Source organism: Haliotis rubra, unplaced genomic scaffold (genome assembly GCF_003918875.1).
Source record: "Haliotis rubra isolate DU_JTF1 unplaced genomic scaffold, ASM391887v1 Scf81, whole genome shotgun sequence".
Classification (NCBI taxonomy): domain Eukaryota; kingdom Metazoa; phylum Mollusca; class Gastropoda; order Lepetellida; family Haliotidae; genus Haliotis; species Haliotis rubra.
Window position 1 is genome coordinate 2,015,477 of NW_025767535.1, and position 16,545 is coordinate 2,032,021.

The window sequence follows — 16,545 nt, forward strand, 5'->3', positions numbered from 1 at the left end:
GGTGTCTGTGTGACAGCCACAAAACTTCTGGTTACCATGACAGCACCACAGACCAGAGGTGATGTCGGAATCCCTTTTCTCTTGTGAGTGGGGAGTGAGTTTAGTTTTAGGCTGCTTTTAGTAAAATTTCAGTTATATCATGGCATGGGACACCAGAAATGGGCTTCACACATTGTACCCAGGTGGGGAACCGAACCCGGGTCTTTGGCGTGACGAACCAACGCTTCAACCACTGGACTACCCCACCATCCTCCTGTTTCTCTTGACCAATCAAAGACGTTAATGCCACATAGGAAAGCTGACAAGATAATGATGTCCCCAGTGAGACTGACTCCATGCCCTTTGAGAATTTAAAGTCACATTGCCAGTCTTTCAGTGCCATCAAGACTTCAAGGTTATTCAAAATAATCATCTACTCAACATAAAAACCTGTCAACTTGATTTCTCACAGATTTATGTCACTAGTAAGTTACGATAAAAAGCTATCGCTATTCATAACAAGACATTATAAAACATTCTACAGATAGCCAGCTAAATCAATCTACCATGCTAGGGACAATGGGGATTTACAATATCTAAGCTAGATTTACACCATCCCTTCAGCTGCTGCCTGGTTCCGGGTTGAGCCGACAAACACCATGACACAATAAACATGCATACACACAATAAACCTAGGAGCTGCTTACCATACATTTCAATACAAACCAGCCATTACTGTATCCTGTATGCATTACATCTTAACAAAGAGGGCAATGTATTCAGCTGCAATATACTGCCATACTTTAACCCGTATTGCAATACGTATTACAATATATTACCAATTTACATATTCATGAGATAACCAGTGTTATACCCTGTATTAATGTCAGATACCGTCAGTATTCCTTTTCAGACAAAACATGTTGCTTAACAAAAACAAAGAATCTAAACAAAACAGGTAACATGTCTCATATTAACCAAATAAGGGGGCGGTGGGGTAGCCTAGTGGTTAAAGCGTTCGCTTGTCATGCTGAAGGCCCAGGTTTGATTCCCCACATGGGTAAAATGTGTGAAGCCTATTTCTGGTGTCTCATGCCATGATATTGATGGAATATTGATGAAAGCAGCGTAAAATGAAACTCACTCACTCACTAACCGGATCATATCAATATTATCAAATACACTTATTTACATTTGCCCCAATATTTTTACAAACGTATTGCCGAGGATTTGCACCATGATATACTGGTGTACACAATCAAAGTGGCCTGCTCATATTTAAGTACATTAATACATAAATCACTGTCAGTTATATGGCTGTCCTTGGTTTCCCAGCTTCTTCTATCAGACAAGACCCAGCCCTTGTGGACACACACACGAACACAGAGTGTTCTTGTACCAACTCTCGAGAGGTATTTATGGCACTCATGTGGTGCTCCGCATTATTTGCTGTTGACACAACACTCAGCAATATTCCAGCTATATGACAGCGGTCTGTAAATAATAAAGTCTGGACCAGACAATCCAGTGACTGTCATCATGAGCACCAAACGACACAATTTAGATACGCTGACATGCATCAACCACGTCAACAGCCTGACCTCCTGATCCCAATAGTCACCTCTATGACAAACATGGGTGGCTAAAGACCAATCATAACCCATCTTCAAAGATGGGGGTGGGGGCGGACAGGTGTGTGGCTTGCGGTATGGCTAGCAAAATAAGCCCAATTGCACAACTAGTAAATCCAAAAGATCCATTAAGTTCGGAATACATTAAAATATTGGTGGGTTTCTTAACTTGTTTCCAGGTGACTACACAAAATTAATTATGGTAATCAATACTCATATTTATACAAATTACACATATATGTCCCACTATATACAAAAACATGACACAATATTCCCTTATGATAACATTTCCTTACACTAAACTCGACAGCGCCATGCATAATTAATAAGTTGTCAGCTTAAAATGCTTTAATCAATCCTGGCATGTTCAAAGCCCACAGACCTATGAATATTGCATTAGTAAATTCCCTACCCTGTCTTTATGAACGACTATTCATAACATCTATGAAGAGTGGTCAATTTGACAAGTCACCGATACAAGGAACCATTTTGTTTGTCTGGCACAGTAAACCTTGGTGGACTGATTTGGGTTGGAAATAAATCACATGAAGCACCCTACCAGCTTGTGTGTCACATGTAATGATTGCTGATATCTAAGAACTGAAACACAAATACTGGAATGAAAATCTGACATTTCACGCAAAATAAAAACTACTCACAACCCTGTCCTTATGGGGTTTTTCTGCTACAGTTTGGTCAAAACTTCAACAGTGGGCAGTAGTTACAAAAACTATACATTTAAAATCCTAAGCCCTTAAAAAAAAAGCTTGTGGTTCCGATTTCCCGACTGACCCTAAATATTCCCGCTGAGCCTAACAATTTTACTCACCACATAGTAAATTAAATTTATTTTCTGACACATGAGTATGTAAAAATATTTTGCAAAAAAACCCAACCCTACCTACCTACCCTAGTTCTGAAATGTAGGAAATCGGAACCACAACATTTATTTTTTGGGGCCTAATTAGAAATCTTTTTGACATTTTTAAAAATATTAGTAAGGAAAACATTGGGGACATAAGAAGACTTCATTTTATCATTTTACTTATTTTTGCTGACCAACCCCCTCTACCCCTAAAAATCCAAATTATTTTATAGCTAATATTTTTTACATTTCAACATCTAGGATTTGCTCGAATCACAAACAGTTTTTGCATTAGCAGCAGAAGCACAATTACTTGGCAACACTGTAACAGCAACAACAACTTTGTTATCAGACTTTTGCTGCTTTGCACATGACATTCCCCAATCATTTTCCTCGAAATTCATTAAAAAACACTCACAAAGCTTAGGAAACAATCAAGCAGCAAGTTTCTGATCGATACCTCGGTGAAAACCGAGAACAACTAATGATCAATTAAGACAATGATTACAACGCTTGTCAATACGAATCAACCCCTGTAATTTCTTTGGCAATAAAGCATGGCAAATAGAAATTTGCTGATTATTTTTCCCAGATAATATACGTCAGAAATATTAATCATATTACTTCTGCAAATCCTCGAAGCTTGTTTATGAGCGGTGTGAGCCCTGTAACATATGTCATGAGCCAATAACTCCATATCGAGACTACCCTCAAAACCTATTGATCAGGAACTCAAGTAATGGTGAACTACTGCAAGCAAGGGGAATTCAGATAGCCTCTTGAAGCAAAACATTCCCAAATGATATGGCCTTGAAACTGACCCAGATAGATGTAAACAAACGAACAATAGTTGTACGACACTTACTGTTGGGTATACGAAGCCGGAGGCTCAGCTTCCTCTTGCGTTTACTCATGATGGTGACAAGATCAACACGGTCAACTCTTAAGTCAGTTCAGTGTCAGTTCAGGTGAGAGTCAGGCTTGAGAAGGTTGCGAACAAGAAGTAAAACCTCAAGTCAGTCCAAGCACTGCTCAGAGCTTGTAGTGAGTCTATTGAGAGCAGTGGGTGCTGTCAGTGAAAGGAGTCTGGCGAGCTCAGCCTGTCCAATGTTGCAACAGTGTGGACCATACACACTTCTCGCAGTTTATATTCTTACGGAAACCTGTGACCTCAGTTCATCTGTAGCTGGTCACATGATCATCTGATTTGCATAAAGAATGTCAACTTTGTGAAATGACCAATGATAAAGAGGCATGGACGTGAAGCAACAATCTTGTATGAAGTTAACTTTGGATGTTCAAGCATGGCTGGGTACAGTGACAATCAGGGCAGACAATGTAAGTTACATTTTCATGGCAGATTCTCATGATCGTAATCAAAATCTATCCTTCTCAGGTCTTTTTAACTAAAGCATTTTTCAATATCTATACACTGTGTCAACAAAATTACAAACAGCTGACAATGCAAGATTTGTACTAAGGAAAGTGCTGTTCAATCTCGATCACTATTGTGCACGATCACTTTTTTCTAAACAGCTACCTATCAAACAAAACGACTGAGGTGATGCATGCATACTAGGACATTGTTTCAACATTTCTGAATAGCAACAAGATGAGGAGAACATGTGACTTGAACTTTTCCCTTGGCAAATACTAAACAACGAATAAAAATATCTGAATGGAAGTCTGATCAAAGAAGATTCAGATGGTACCCACCCAACCCCATTCTTTCCGTCACTGTTTGCAATTTTATTTTCTCCATCACTTCGATCATGTGCACCACTAACAGGTTTTCAAAATCAAGTATATTCATATTCAAGGTTGTCAACAATTTTTGTCAAAAAGCTTCAGCAATACAACCTTCCTGTGCCAGACATAGTTAGTTTGCTATTGATCTATCTTTATCCTTGTACTACTGTCCCAACAACTAATAACAGGAATTGTGAAACAACCTGCTAATCATCATCAAGCTTAACATGAAAAACACTAGACCTCAGGTTCCACAGAGGTGCCGGTCCTCCAGACAACACCAATAATTAAACATTAATCAGGACCGGTAATCCATACACCCTGGTGGTCACTGACTGAAATAATGCCGATGTGATGTCATATTTTAACTCATACACCCAGGTTATTAGTGGAATGTGCAGTATTGGTCGCCCATTTCTAAAATTTAACAGAGAAAAGAAATCAGTCAAATATTTGCAACTGAGAAAATTTTAAAAGTTGAGTTAAGCAGATCAACACGTGCAGACTCTGCGACACATCTTGGTCTAGTCAGTGGGTTAATGTAATTATCCTGTCACACTGCAACATACAACAAGGTGGGCATGGCACCTGCATGTTGTGGTTGGCATGACAACAAGCCTCCTGTAAGTGACCTTGCTGGAACCCAGCCCACCACCTCCATGAGGTAACCAGTCCACTTACTGAAGGCAACCCAGACAGAGGCAGCAAACACACCTCAGTGTTAGAAATTAGTGTTCGACCATTAATATCCTGCATTGTGGAAGTTTGGTCAGCTGGAACTTGTGTTGAAAAAAACCCCTTTCGGTTACTCCTTAAATACATAAGAAATCAGTTCTCTGCACAGGACAGAGTAAAATAATAGTTTGGAAAAGGGCAATAGTTCTGTTTTTCCTTGACAATTTTAAGTATCAAATTATGTTTTTCTTCTAAACATCAGTCAACACCTTTCTTTGACCAGACTTTCTAAGTTTGGGTCCCATAAGGAACCTTCATGATTGCATTTCAACAAATGCTATAATCAAAAAGAAAAACCATTTAAACATTCATGGAGAGAAAAACTTTCTTTCTAAATTCTCACACTAATTAATAAACATGGTACAATCTATTTACTTCCTTCATTATGAGGACTTGGTACTGTTAATCAAACTAAACACGCCAATCATTGGCAGTGCCATATATAAAGTTGAGCCCTGGATCAACACAGCACACATAAAGATCTACTTTTCCAATACTAATAGCTGTTTGGGCAGACAGTATGATCATCAAGAAGCATCAAAATGCTGGCTAGTCATTTAATTCCGCATCAGATTCATCTGCTTCAACAACACTGCTGGTCAAACCTTTTTATCAAGGCTTATATGCAGTCCACACTTCAATAAATCAATAAAGCGACTTCTATCAAGCTTGTAAAACATGTTGTCGATTGGCCTAGACAAGATGTGTTCTATATGATTTGCAGAAGATATTGCCTATCGAGCTTGCACCAAATTTACCTATGTGGTATATACAAGATATTGTCTGTATGGCCTGTGCATGTACCAGGCATAATACGAACATACTGCTCTCCTTACAACAGATCTCTTCAGGAACTAATTTAGCAGACAAGATAATTATTAATTTACAATTCTCTGTGGTCACGGTTGTCATGCCAACATGTTCTCAGTTGTTTGACACGAAACTTAAAGCAGAGTCTCGGAATGATTGAAACGGTTCAAACCCCATCTTCTCTCATCGAATGTACAATATTCTAGTGTACTAGTCCAGCTGTTTCCGCGGCAGCCTGGACTGTATACGGACCTGAACACATCAACACAGACGTATCAGACAAATGACAGACATGTAAACCACCTCATGATAAAGTGGACAAATATTCAGGTAGATGCCGACAGCTGACACATGTGACAAATGTGCCACTTAAATTAGCATCAATCAAAATAAATTTAACACAAATATTCAAAAAATTCCCAAACAGAACAAGAACCTAGTTCAACCATTGCTTCAGGTGTACACACGGTACAGCAGTACATCACATGGGTGTTAACGTTGGGTAAATAACGCAAACCAAGCCGATTTCTACATCACGATCAGCAAGAAATAACAATTTAGGACATGATTAATGAACATTTTACTGCTCATATTTCCCCTCTACGTTGATAAATAACACTTCTTATATATTTATCATTTTGTTTTCCCTGTTGATGGAACACTGCGCACCATGTACCCAATTGTATACACATCTTCCCCAGGGGTAGATACAGCTTTTTGAGAAAGGGGCATGCACAATATTGAGAAAAGGAGGGGTGCACATTTCATTTTCATCCGAGTTTCAATGGTCATTTAACAAACTTTCAGCACAAGAGAAAGAGAGAGAGAGAGAGAGAGAGAGAGAGAGAGAGAGAGAGAGAGGTGGTGGGTGGGTGGAGTGCGAGAGTCGAGTGCCCACCCCTCTGGATCCGATATGTCCCCTGTTCCCCTAGATACCCTTACTTGCAGTCTGTGTTCATGTATCAAACATACTTGACTGTGTGTATAGACCTAACACAATGTTACTGGGGCTCCGGACCAGTGGTTCATTGATGTTTCAGACAGCACAATGTCTCCATGACTTGATGCTGAAGTGTTATTCTGAGGCAAGCTCTGTAGAATGTTGTTATTCTGAGGCAAGCTCTGTGAATGTCGTTATTCTGAGGCAAGCTCTGTTGAATGTTGTTATTCTGAGGCAAGCTCTGTAGAATGTTGTTATTCTGAGGTAAGCTCTGTAGAATGTTGTTATTCTGAGGCAAGCTCTGTAGAATGTTGTTATTCAGAGGCAAGCTCTGTAGAATGTTGTTATTCTGAGGCAAGCTCTGTAGAATGTTGTTATTCCCAGGCAAGCTCTGTAGAATGTCGTTATTCTGAGGCAAGCTCTGTAGAATGTTGCTCCACACATAACTGGCCAACCTGACCGGACCATACAGACACAGCCCAACACAAATCATCAACAGTGTCTTGTACAGGAATAAATTCCAATAATGACTTCCATCCAGGCAACATCAAACACAAGAAAGGTTATGCAAGTCATGAACACAGTGTCAAGCGCACTTTTGAAGGTAGAATGATACTGTTTAGCTGAAAACCTAATTTAAACATAAATGAGGTAAATTTGCATTGTAAATGATTCATGTAAGTCCAGAAAAAAACTGTTATGCATAATTAAAGCTTTTCTGTCATAATTTGAGAATATTTAAAGCTCACATGGCTTTACTCATAATTTAAAGCTTTACTCTGTCATAATTAAAGCTTTACTCTGTCATAATAAAGCTTTACTCAGTCATAATGAAGCTTTACTTCATAATTAAAGTTTATAGTGCTAGCTTTACTGTCATATAAAGCATGCTCTGTGAAACAATGAAAGCTTTACTCTGTCATAATTAAAGCTTTACTCTGTCATAATGAAAGCTTTACTCTGTCATAATTAAAGCTTTACTCTGTCATAATGAAAGCTTTACTCTGTCATAATTAAAGCTTTACTCTGTCATAATTAAAGCTTTACTCTATCATAATTAAAGCTTTACTCTGTCATAATGAAAGCTTTACAGTTCTGTCATAATTAAAGCTTTACTCTGTCATAATTAAAGCTTTACTCTGTCATAATTGTACCAAAACATGATAGAAATTGAATATGATACGGTCTAATGATACAACTAAACCAATCAGGTATTTGCTAAACATGAATTACAAAATATAAGTAACGCCAGCTGTTCCCAGTTTCCTGACTGACTGGCTCATAAACATGCACATAGAGATGATTTCATACTTTAGATCTAACTTGATAACTTTACAGCTTTTTGTGTAGTTTTATATACAGTACAAAGATGCCCAAAATAATGTTTAGCAACTTAGCACCTCAAACTCAGCACTTTCACATGAAACAGGCATTCTCATTTTAGTACAAAATGTCTAAATGTGAGGTTAAAGCATAATTCAAAGAACTTGATATAATTTATAAACATATATACAACACCTTACTTGTGTGAAACTAAACGATAGAAGGATATTTAGATATAATGACAATGCACCCAGATTTATTCACTTACGTATAATGCCCCATAAATATGTCACACAATAGTTACAAACACTAAATACCCCACATCCAAACAAATTAAACCCGAGTGCTTCTGAGGAATGAATATTTTCACTGCTTGGCCATCCAGCTGGCTTGTACAAATCGCTCTGAGTTTATGCATATCAAAAAGAAATCACCCATTTAACTGGTTATTTCCTTCTTGCATGATCATTTTAAATGATTACAATTTTAAAATCTGACATTAGGAACAGCCGGAATAAATAGGGGAAAGCATCATATACAGAATTAGTGGCTTACGAATATTGACACAAGACATTATTTTTGAATGTTTGAGGTTTAAGATCATTTTACTGTAACTTCCATTACTCCTTAGGTAAATCCTCAGATTACTGTCATAACATGCCACTCAGAGTTACCTCCCTTGAAACATCGGCCTGATCCAAATCTTATGACAATGAAAGTATAGAATGAATTCACTCACTTCAGCAGTAAACTTCTAAAACATCTAATTTAGAACTGAATTCCTTAGCAATGATGTTAATGAGTCTTGTGCTTCTTGAACCTGTCATAAATCAATACAAACATGCTTTGTCATTTCATTAGTTCAACATCAAAACACTCCACTCCCTAATCTTAGCCACAGCCATGAAAAGAAAAGTATTTGCAACATTCCAGAAGGGCAGCTCAGAATTAGCTATAAGAAGAGATCAAGCCCACTGATCTATGTACAATTGGTATGAGTGCCAAGGAAATAATTGTTTATATTGAATAGTTGCCATGGAGACAATCTTGCATGTGCCTACAAGAATGTTTACTGATAAAAGCTGCAGAGAGCAATATAATTACCCAGCTAGATGATAGCATCCTGTAGTGTTACCCAGTCTGGACTAGACGAACCAGTGATTGACATCATGAGCAACATCCAACATTGCAGGGAAAGATGGCATGTATGAGTCTGATCATATATCCACTTAGTAGTCACTGAGTGAGTTTTCAGTTTTACGCCACCTTTAGCAATATTCCAGCACTATCACGGCAGGGGACAACAGAAATGGGCCTCACCCATTGTACCCATCTGGGGAATCGAACCCGGGTCTTTGGCATGACGAGCAAACACTTTAACCACTAGGCTAACCCACTGTCCCATATCCACTTAATAACCGCTGACTACATGCACAGGGCACTCAGACCTCTCCCAGCTTGCCACCTATTCATTTCATAAATATTAGTTAAAAGAAGTTAAGCAACACCAATTCTTTCATAATTCTACAGTTAATCTATCATGGCATGACAGGGTAAGTATGGTAATATGAAAGAATTGGGCATTCATTCACTTCTTACAGTTGTGGGGCGGTGGGGTAGCCTAGTGGTGAAAGCTTTAGCTCGTCACACCGAAGACCCGGGTTCGATTCCCCACATGGGTACAATGTGTGAAGCCCATTTCTGGTGTCCCCCGCCATGATATTGCTGGAATATTGCTAAAAAGCGGCGTAAAACCATACTCACTCACTCCTACAGTTGTATGTATAAGCTGATGCATATGGAGATAGTTAAGTGCGAGGAGTTGATATTTGAACAGAGTTTCAGTTACATATAAATCACAGTAAGTCAGCTTCCCCAAAGCTATGCATATGTTAGGCTTTTACCATTTTGGTGAAACCTATGAGAACAGCTATGTTGATGACAAACAGTGACATCATTCTGATAATATGAGACTCAAACCCATAGACATTGGTTTCTGGTATGCCTCAGAGACTTGACCCTGAAAGCTAATTCCAGCTCCTTACACCACTGAGCCCCCCTTATGTTTACAGATGACCACATGTCTCTGTCATCCATTGATTATCATTTGTTACACAACCAACTAAGGTGCTAATCATCGGTACCAGGTTTCACATTTAATGAGTGAGTGAGTGAGTTGATATTTAACGTCACATCGGCAATATTTCAGCCATATCATGACGAGAACATATTTGTCATTGAAATGTAATATGTGTATATTAGAAAAACCTGTCTTCAAAGGACAGTAAAACAACTAGAATATCACAATTACAACTAACACTACTGTGGAAAGTTAAAACTAATAGCACTATTTGGACAATACAACCACATTTAATGAGTGAGAGAGTGAGTTGATATTTAACGTCACATCGGCAATATTTCAGCCATATCGCGGCGAGAACATATTTGTCATTGAAATGTAATATGTGTATATTAGAAAACCTGTCTTCAAAGGACAGTAAAACAACTAGAATATCACAATTACAACTAACACTACTGTGGAAAGTTAAAACTAATAGCACTATTTGGACAATACAACCACATTTAATGAGTGAGAGAGTGAGTTGATATTTAACGTCACATCGGCAATATTTCAGCCATATCATGACGAGAACATATTTGTCATTGAAATGTAATATGTGTATATTAGAAAAACCTGTCTTCAAAGGACAGTAAAACAACTAGAATATCACAATTACAACTAACACTACTGTGGAAAGTTAAAACTAATAGCACTATTTGGACAATACAACCACATTTAATGAGGGAGGGCGGGACACTACAATATTACCTCTAACATTAATAGCCTTCGTGATTATTCTTACAGCTTGAAATCAATATACAATATGTATTTATTATTATTATTATTATAGGATATTTATATAGCGCACATATCCACGCACTAGTGCATGCTCAAGGCGCTGGTATTTTTCCCTCGATCATTGGATGTCAATCTCAACGGCACATCGCATTATCAATCTTTATCCGTATATGTATCCGGGTCAAAACCTAATCATCTTTAGTAGTAAAATCGAAAATAAATTATTATTTTGTTAAAAATTGGGAATTCTTTTCAAGTTCTTGTTTTCTAAAATTCAGACGCTTCATGAATGATCTGCAGGGACCAATGCTCATTAAGTCAATTGTCTGGTCAAGACTTGATTATTTACAGCCCGCTGCAATATCACTAGAATACTGCTGTATTAGACAACAAACAAACAAACAAACAAATCTACCTTGACCACAACCATCAGAATACATGTGCTATTAAAGAAGGATGGCTACCATTATACCAATCCTCTACCCCTTGCTGTAAACAGTATCTTCCGAAACACTAATCAAAGTGAATTCCTGACCTAAGACTAAAGTGTTATAACCAGAAACTCATATTTAGCTAAGCAACAATAAGTACAGGACACATTCACTGTGCAAGTTCACAAAAACAGAAGTAATGTCTAAAATTGGGTTGGGTCCTCAGAGGTGAGGTGAGGTGAAAGTGGGTTTAACGTCGTGCTTGAGAATATTTCGCTCATATGACGACGTGCATGCGTGTGTATGTGCGGCTGCTTGTACTAGCCCAGACTGAAGCTGGTTTAATAGTGCTAGCCCACTGAGATACCATGCCGCAATGAAGCATGAATATCCCACTCAGACACATTATACTGACTCCGAGCCGACCAGTCCTTGTTGTACCCATTAATGCCGAGCGCCAGGCAGGGACCAACAAGTACCATATTTTAACGTCTTTTGGTATGACGCGGTCGGGGATCGAACCCCCGGGCTGACGCTCTAACCACTACACCACGGAGGCGGTCTTGGGTCCTCAGACATACTTCCCTACTGTTTGGGACCTCTCTTCATCATGAAGGTTACAAAAGGCCCTTGACATTCATGTTTCACACAGAACACACACATCTCCATATTGAAATATTTTAAGCATCAATACTCACATGCTTTCAGATATTCCATTGCATCAACGTTAGTAATTCACCAACACAAGATAAAGATGCTGAACAAACTGAACTCTTTTTGTGAAGAGGTTCTGGATTTTTCTCATCAGTGGCAAAGTCAGAATGGCCCTGTGAAGAAATTGGCCAGTTGGCAGTGCATACTACCTACATATCTCCTCAGGATGCCGTCTGCTACACATCCTGGTAACTGCAGCCTCAAGCACACCTTAACAACTTGACTCATCAGATCACGAGCAAACAACAACAAACCAATTTCACACTGGTTGATCTGCTTTTCTAATCTTAAGGCAGATGGTGTTTTCATTATCAAACATTCTGAACATTCTCTGAGATTTCTGGTTCCTCAGGGGTGAACTGAACAGGCTGGTCTGGGTTTGAAATGTCATATCTTGGGAATACATGTTTTTCGGTAAACAATTTTTTTTATACAAGTATGTTTCTCCACAGGTATATCATAAAATACAAAATAATATAAACATAAAATAGACATATCTCGAAAGCCATAACTCAGTTTTCATTCATTAAAAATTTATCAAATATATAATATGTACTTCTGAAACTCAAAAACTTTCGGAATTTCATTATATCAACTCCAAAATTATCCATTGCAAGAATTTTCTGTAACACGTATCAGTAAGATATAGAAAAACTTTGGGGTAACAACTTCTTTATTTCGTTAGTGCGACATTTCGATGCAGATTCTTGACAACGGTACAAGAATCTGCATCAAAAAGTTGCACCCACAAAAGAAAGAAGTTGTTATCCTTAAAGTTTTTCTATATTGTACTTCCCAACTTCTAAAATGCCAGAAACATATCAGTAAGGCAATACAATGGAGTGTGACTTAATGTCATTCTGACCCGGCAGCATTGAATGATGCTCATAGCATCAGTCACTGGTTTGTCTCATCCAGACTCAAACATTTACAGGCTGCTATCAATTCATTTGCCTGGAACTTTTCTCGGTGCAATAACAACAAACAGAATACTTATAAGGTATCATAGTCCCAAGAACTGCTATAACATGAAAGTCAAGTAACTTGTTTGAGTGGCATTTTAGAAGTTGAGATGTACAATGTAGAACAAATTTTTATGGATAACAACTTCTTTATTTCGTTGGTGCGACGTTTCGATACAGCAGGACAATAGTACAAATATCTGTATCGAAACGTCGCACTCACGAAATAAAGAAGTTGTTATCCATAAAAATTTGTTCTACAATGAAAGTCAAGGTTTTAACAAAACACAGATCTAAGTCTTGTATATATAATCTGCCAATTCTGTATCTCACACACTGTGGTTATCATATGAATGATATTACTATCTTTGCACTGGTTTTCTTTTATCCTCCAAACAATACAAATTACTGACAACTTATGACCATCAATCTACAATAAATTCAAGAGTCAAAATGCCATGATTCATTCATAATTTGCAATCTCAATGTTTATTTTTTATCAATATGACTTAAGCAGCAGACGCCATGATATCATATCCATCAGTTTTAATTGACAAGACATGTATACAATATCACTACTTTCAGGGAAAAAATAGCTCATCTTCTTAAGATTTTCACTTGTCCTAGAACTTACAGACAAGTGTTCCCTGATTGCACCACACTGAATATTTCCACGGGCTTCCTTTCTTAGCTAATGGGCAACAACTGACATAAAGACAACAGATGATTCTTAAACATCATGATGACAGACAAAACTAAAGTTACATGTGATTGTTATCAAACAGTTATCTCTGTGAGCAAGTTATCACATGATATGATCAACATCTGAATATATATCATTGTGCACTAGCAGGGATTGAAAAAATCTGCTCTCTGAAACTGATAAGGTTCAGAAGGTCAAGTGACATTTCCTACCAGCCATACCCGTAGGTGGATGACAACTTTGTTACAGATCATTTTGGTCTACTGAAAACATATACGAGTTCTCATTCTGACCAGTAAGTTTCATCATGGAGGTGTTGGAATGTAGTTGGTACTCACATAAACAAGAAACGTTCTGCTATGGGCACTTCCAGCCGTGTGTACAACCATGAACCTTAAGCAACCTGTCAGTGGCGATCAATGTTCATATGTGTTCACTCATGTGAGAAGATTAGTTGGATATGAAGGTCAGCTAGCACAGGGCCGAATCAAAGGCTAAGAATATAATACAAGACACAAAGCAGAGTGTTGAACCTATGCACTAAACGCAAGGCTTCCATGTCTTGGAACCCTAACCTTTACAAGATAAAAAATTAGGGTGTCCCGAGAATAAAACCTGAAGGATCCCAAAACCTTGAACACAGTAGCAAAGCAGAGTATTGAAACTATGAACTAAAGGAAAATCTTCCATGTCTTGGAAGCCTAACCTAATAAGATGAAAAATTAGGGTGTCCCAAGAATATAACCTAAGGATCTCAGAACCTTGCCCACCTTAGCTCAGCACCATGACTGTTGAATGAAGGTATTTAATGACACCCAGACAAATCTAGATAATACCCATGCAGGTTCAGCAAGCTCTATTAGCATTACACAGTAGAGTAGTCTATTGTCCTGTATCCACGACTGTCTAGATACAAATACTTCAGAAAAGACTTCTTCATACATATATTATGTTCCTTATTCTATATGTGATATTTCTGTAAAATACTGTGGCAACATGGAAATTTAAGGGTAATTGTAAAAGAAATTCATGCCTTTCAAATCTTGTCAAATTGATATCATACGGAAATTGTTATATAAACCACAAAAGAAAAACATTCTACCTTTTTGTGTAGAAGTCATGTGCAAACAGCTGGAGACTGAAAGTCATAATTTTGATTGCAAAATTAGAAACTGCATAATCATGTTCATGCATTATTATAGTTTACTCTCAAATAAACCAGTAAATAATCATATTTTTGATAGCTATTGTGATACAATATGCTCTTGTGAGCACAGACAATGTCACATCATGTGTGTAGAATTTCATATTTGATCAGTGATCCATATCACATATGCTTATATTTCCTAATTGTTAAAATATGTTCAATTTATATGGTTCCCAGCCATTACATAATCCCATAAATTAATAATCATTGACAATTTCACCACATACGAACAACTGACAAATAAACTAATAATAAGACATCAAGAATCAGAAACAGAAAATGATGAAAGTAGCGACAGATAGACAGTTGAGTTGAAGCATGCATGCATGTCAGATTTCTACAGATATATTTGGTAACTAATTAATTATACATTTATGGAAGATATTACATAGACACAGTACAACAGATTGAACAGCATGCAGAACTGGTTAGGAAAGCTGTTAGTCAGAAGCAGAGAGACGTGTTACATTTTTAATCAATCAATTAATTTTCATTCAAGGTGTGCCTAAACAGCAGCAGCAGCAGCAGCCTTATCCCAATGGAGAGAAGCAAGAGAGGACTTTCAGCCACATTCAACAGCAATGACAGGCACTTCAACTCAAGAATCTACCTGAAGACGACACAGGGGAATCCATGTCTAAATCACCACCAGTGCTCATGGGTTTTTGGGAGGATTTTTTAGCCCCCAGGACTCAGTTTGGATGGAAAGTACTAGGGCAAAAATTATCTACCTCACTGTCAACAGAGACACTTCCTCAAGGTTGCTACCACAATGCATCATACTTCCTCTATATTTACATAAATTAATATTCATGAGGCTAAACCATTTTTTGATAGGGGTGCATTTTGTAAGGGTTGCTCAATTCTCAGCAAATGAGATGATTCATTCTGCAGGTTTGACCAGGGAATGTATTCACACACATAAACAGGAATAGATGTTGCATACAGACAATCAAAGGCCTAAATATATCTGATGATAACAATAACAAACATCCCTAAAACCCTCCCCATAAAATGGTTTGTTCCATACTGGAGCTATAAATAGCAGTGACAACACAGCCATGTGATTACCATATCAGACAGGCTGAGGAGAAACAGTAATGACATGTAGTTTCATAGCAGTGGCTGGCTAGCTTGCAGGCCATTTAGACATGGGCAATGTACATATTGATTGCAGCCCTATCTACAGTGCAACTGATGCACAGCTTGACACGTTTTTATAACATGCATAATGTACTCAGATTACTGAGAACGGTGCAGGAATCTATACTGAAATGTCAACTAATGCAATAACCCAGATGTTCTTATCCATTAAGTTGTCTGTTTTCTTATCGACTCCTAAACTGAGAATGCCAATCAAACAGTCAACAGTGTTGTCTGCTGCAAAGTGCTGTGTAAAAACAACATGTATTGTGGCTCTATTTCTTGTAAGAAATAATAAATTTGTAAATGCCCTAATGATTTTTGGTTTGTTGTTTAATGCCCCACTCAGCAATGTTCCCGACATATGGTGACTGTCTTTAAAGCCACTCAGCAACCATGGCTTCCACAAAACTGTATAGTATATATGTATAAATATGTCAACATGATATTAAAATTATTGGTCGGATGTTTTTGCAAATCAACAGGTGACTTC

The 16,545-nt window shown here is 37.8% G+C and overlaps 1 protein-coding gene and 1 long non-coding RNA gene across 14 annotated transcripts in view; one reads left to right on the forward strand and one right to left on the reverse strand.

Moving 5' to 3' along the window:
• LOC124261806 (5'-AMP-activated protein kinase subunit gamma-1-like) overlaps positions 1-16,545 on the reverse strand; it is a 455,838-nt gene that overhangs the window by 59,756 nt on the left and 379,537 nt on the right. The window contains exon 1 of one of the 13 annotated variants that reach the window (XM_046696185.1): positions 15,520-15,645. The exons of 10 other annotated variants lie outside the window; for them this stretch is intronic. In XM_046696185.1, the coding sequence (XP_046552141.1) occupies positions 15,520-15,568 (49 nt within the window). In that variant the 5' untranslated portion in view covers positions 15,569-15,645. Of the gene's footprint in view, positions 1-3,340; positions 3,579-12,021; positions 12,149-15,519; positions 15,646-16,545 lie in introns of those variants that run through there. 2 more of the 13 variants (XM_046696186.1, XM_046696184.1) reach the window with 2 other exon arrangements.
• LOC124261808 lies at positions 3,631-16,367 on the forward strand. The gene is made up of 2 exons (XR_006894434.1): positions 3,631-3,813; positions 15,409-16,367. It is a non-coding gene; the product is annotated as an uncharacterized LOC124261808 (long non-coding RNA).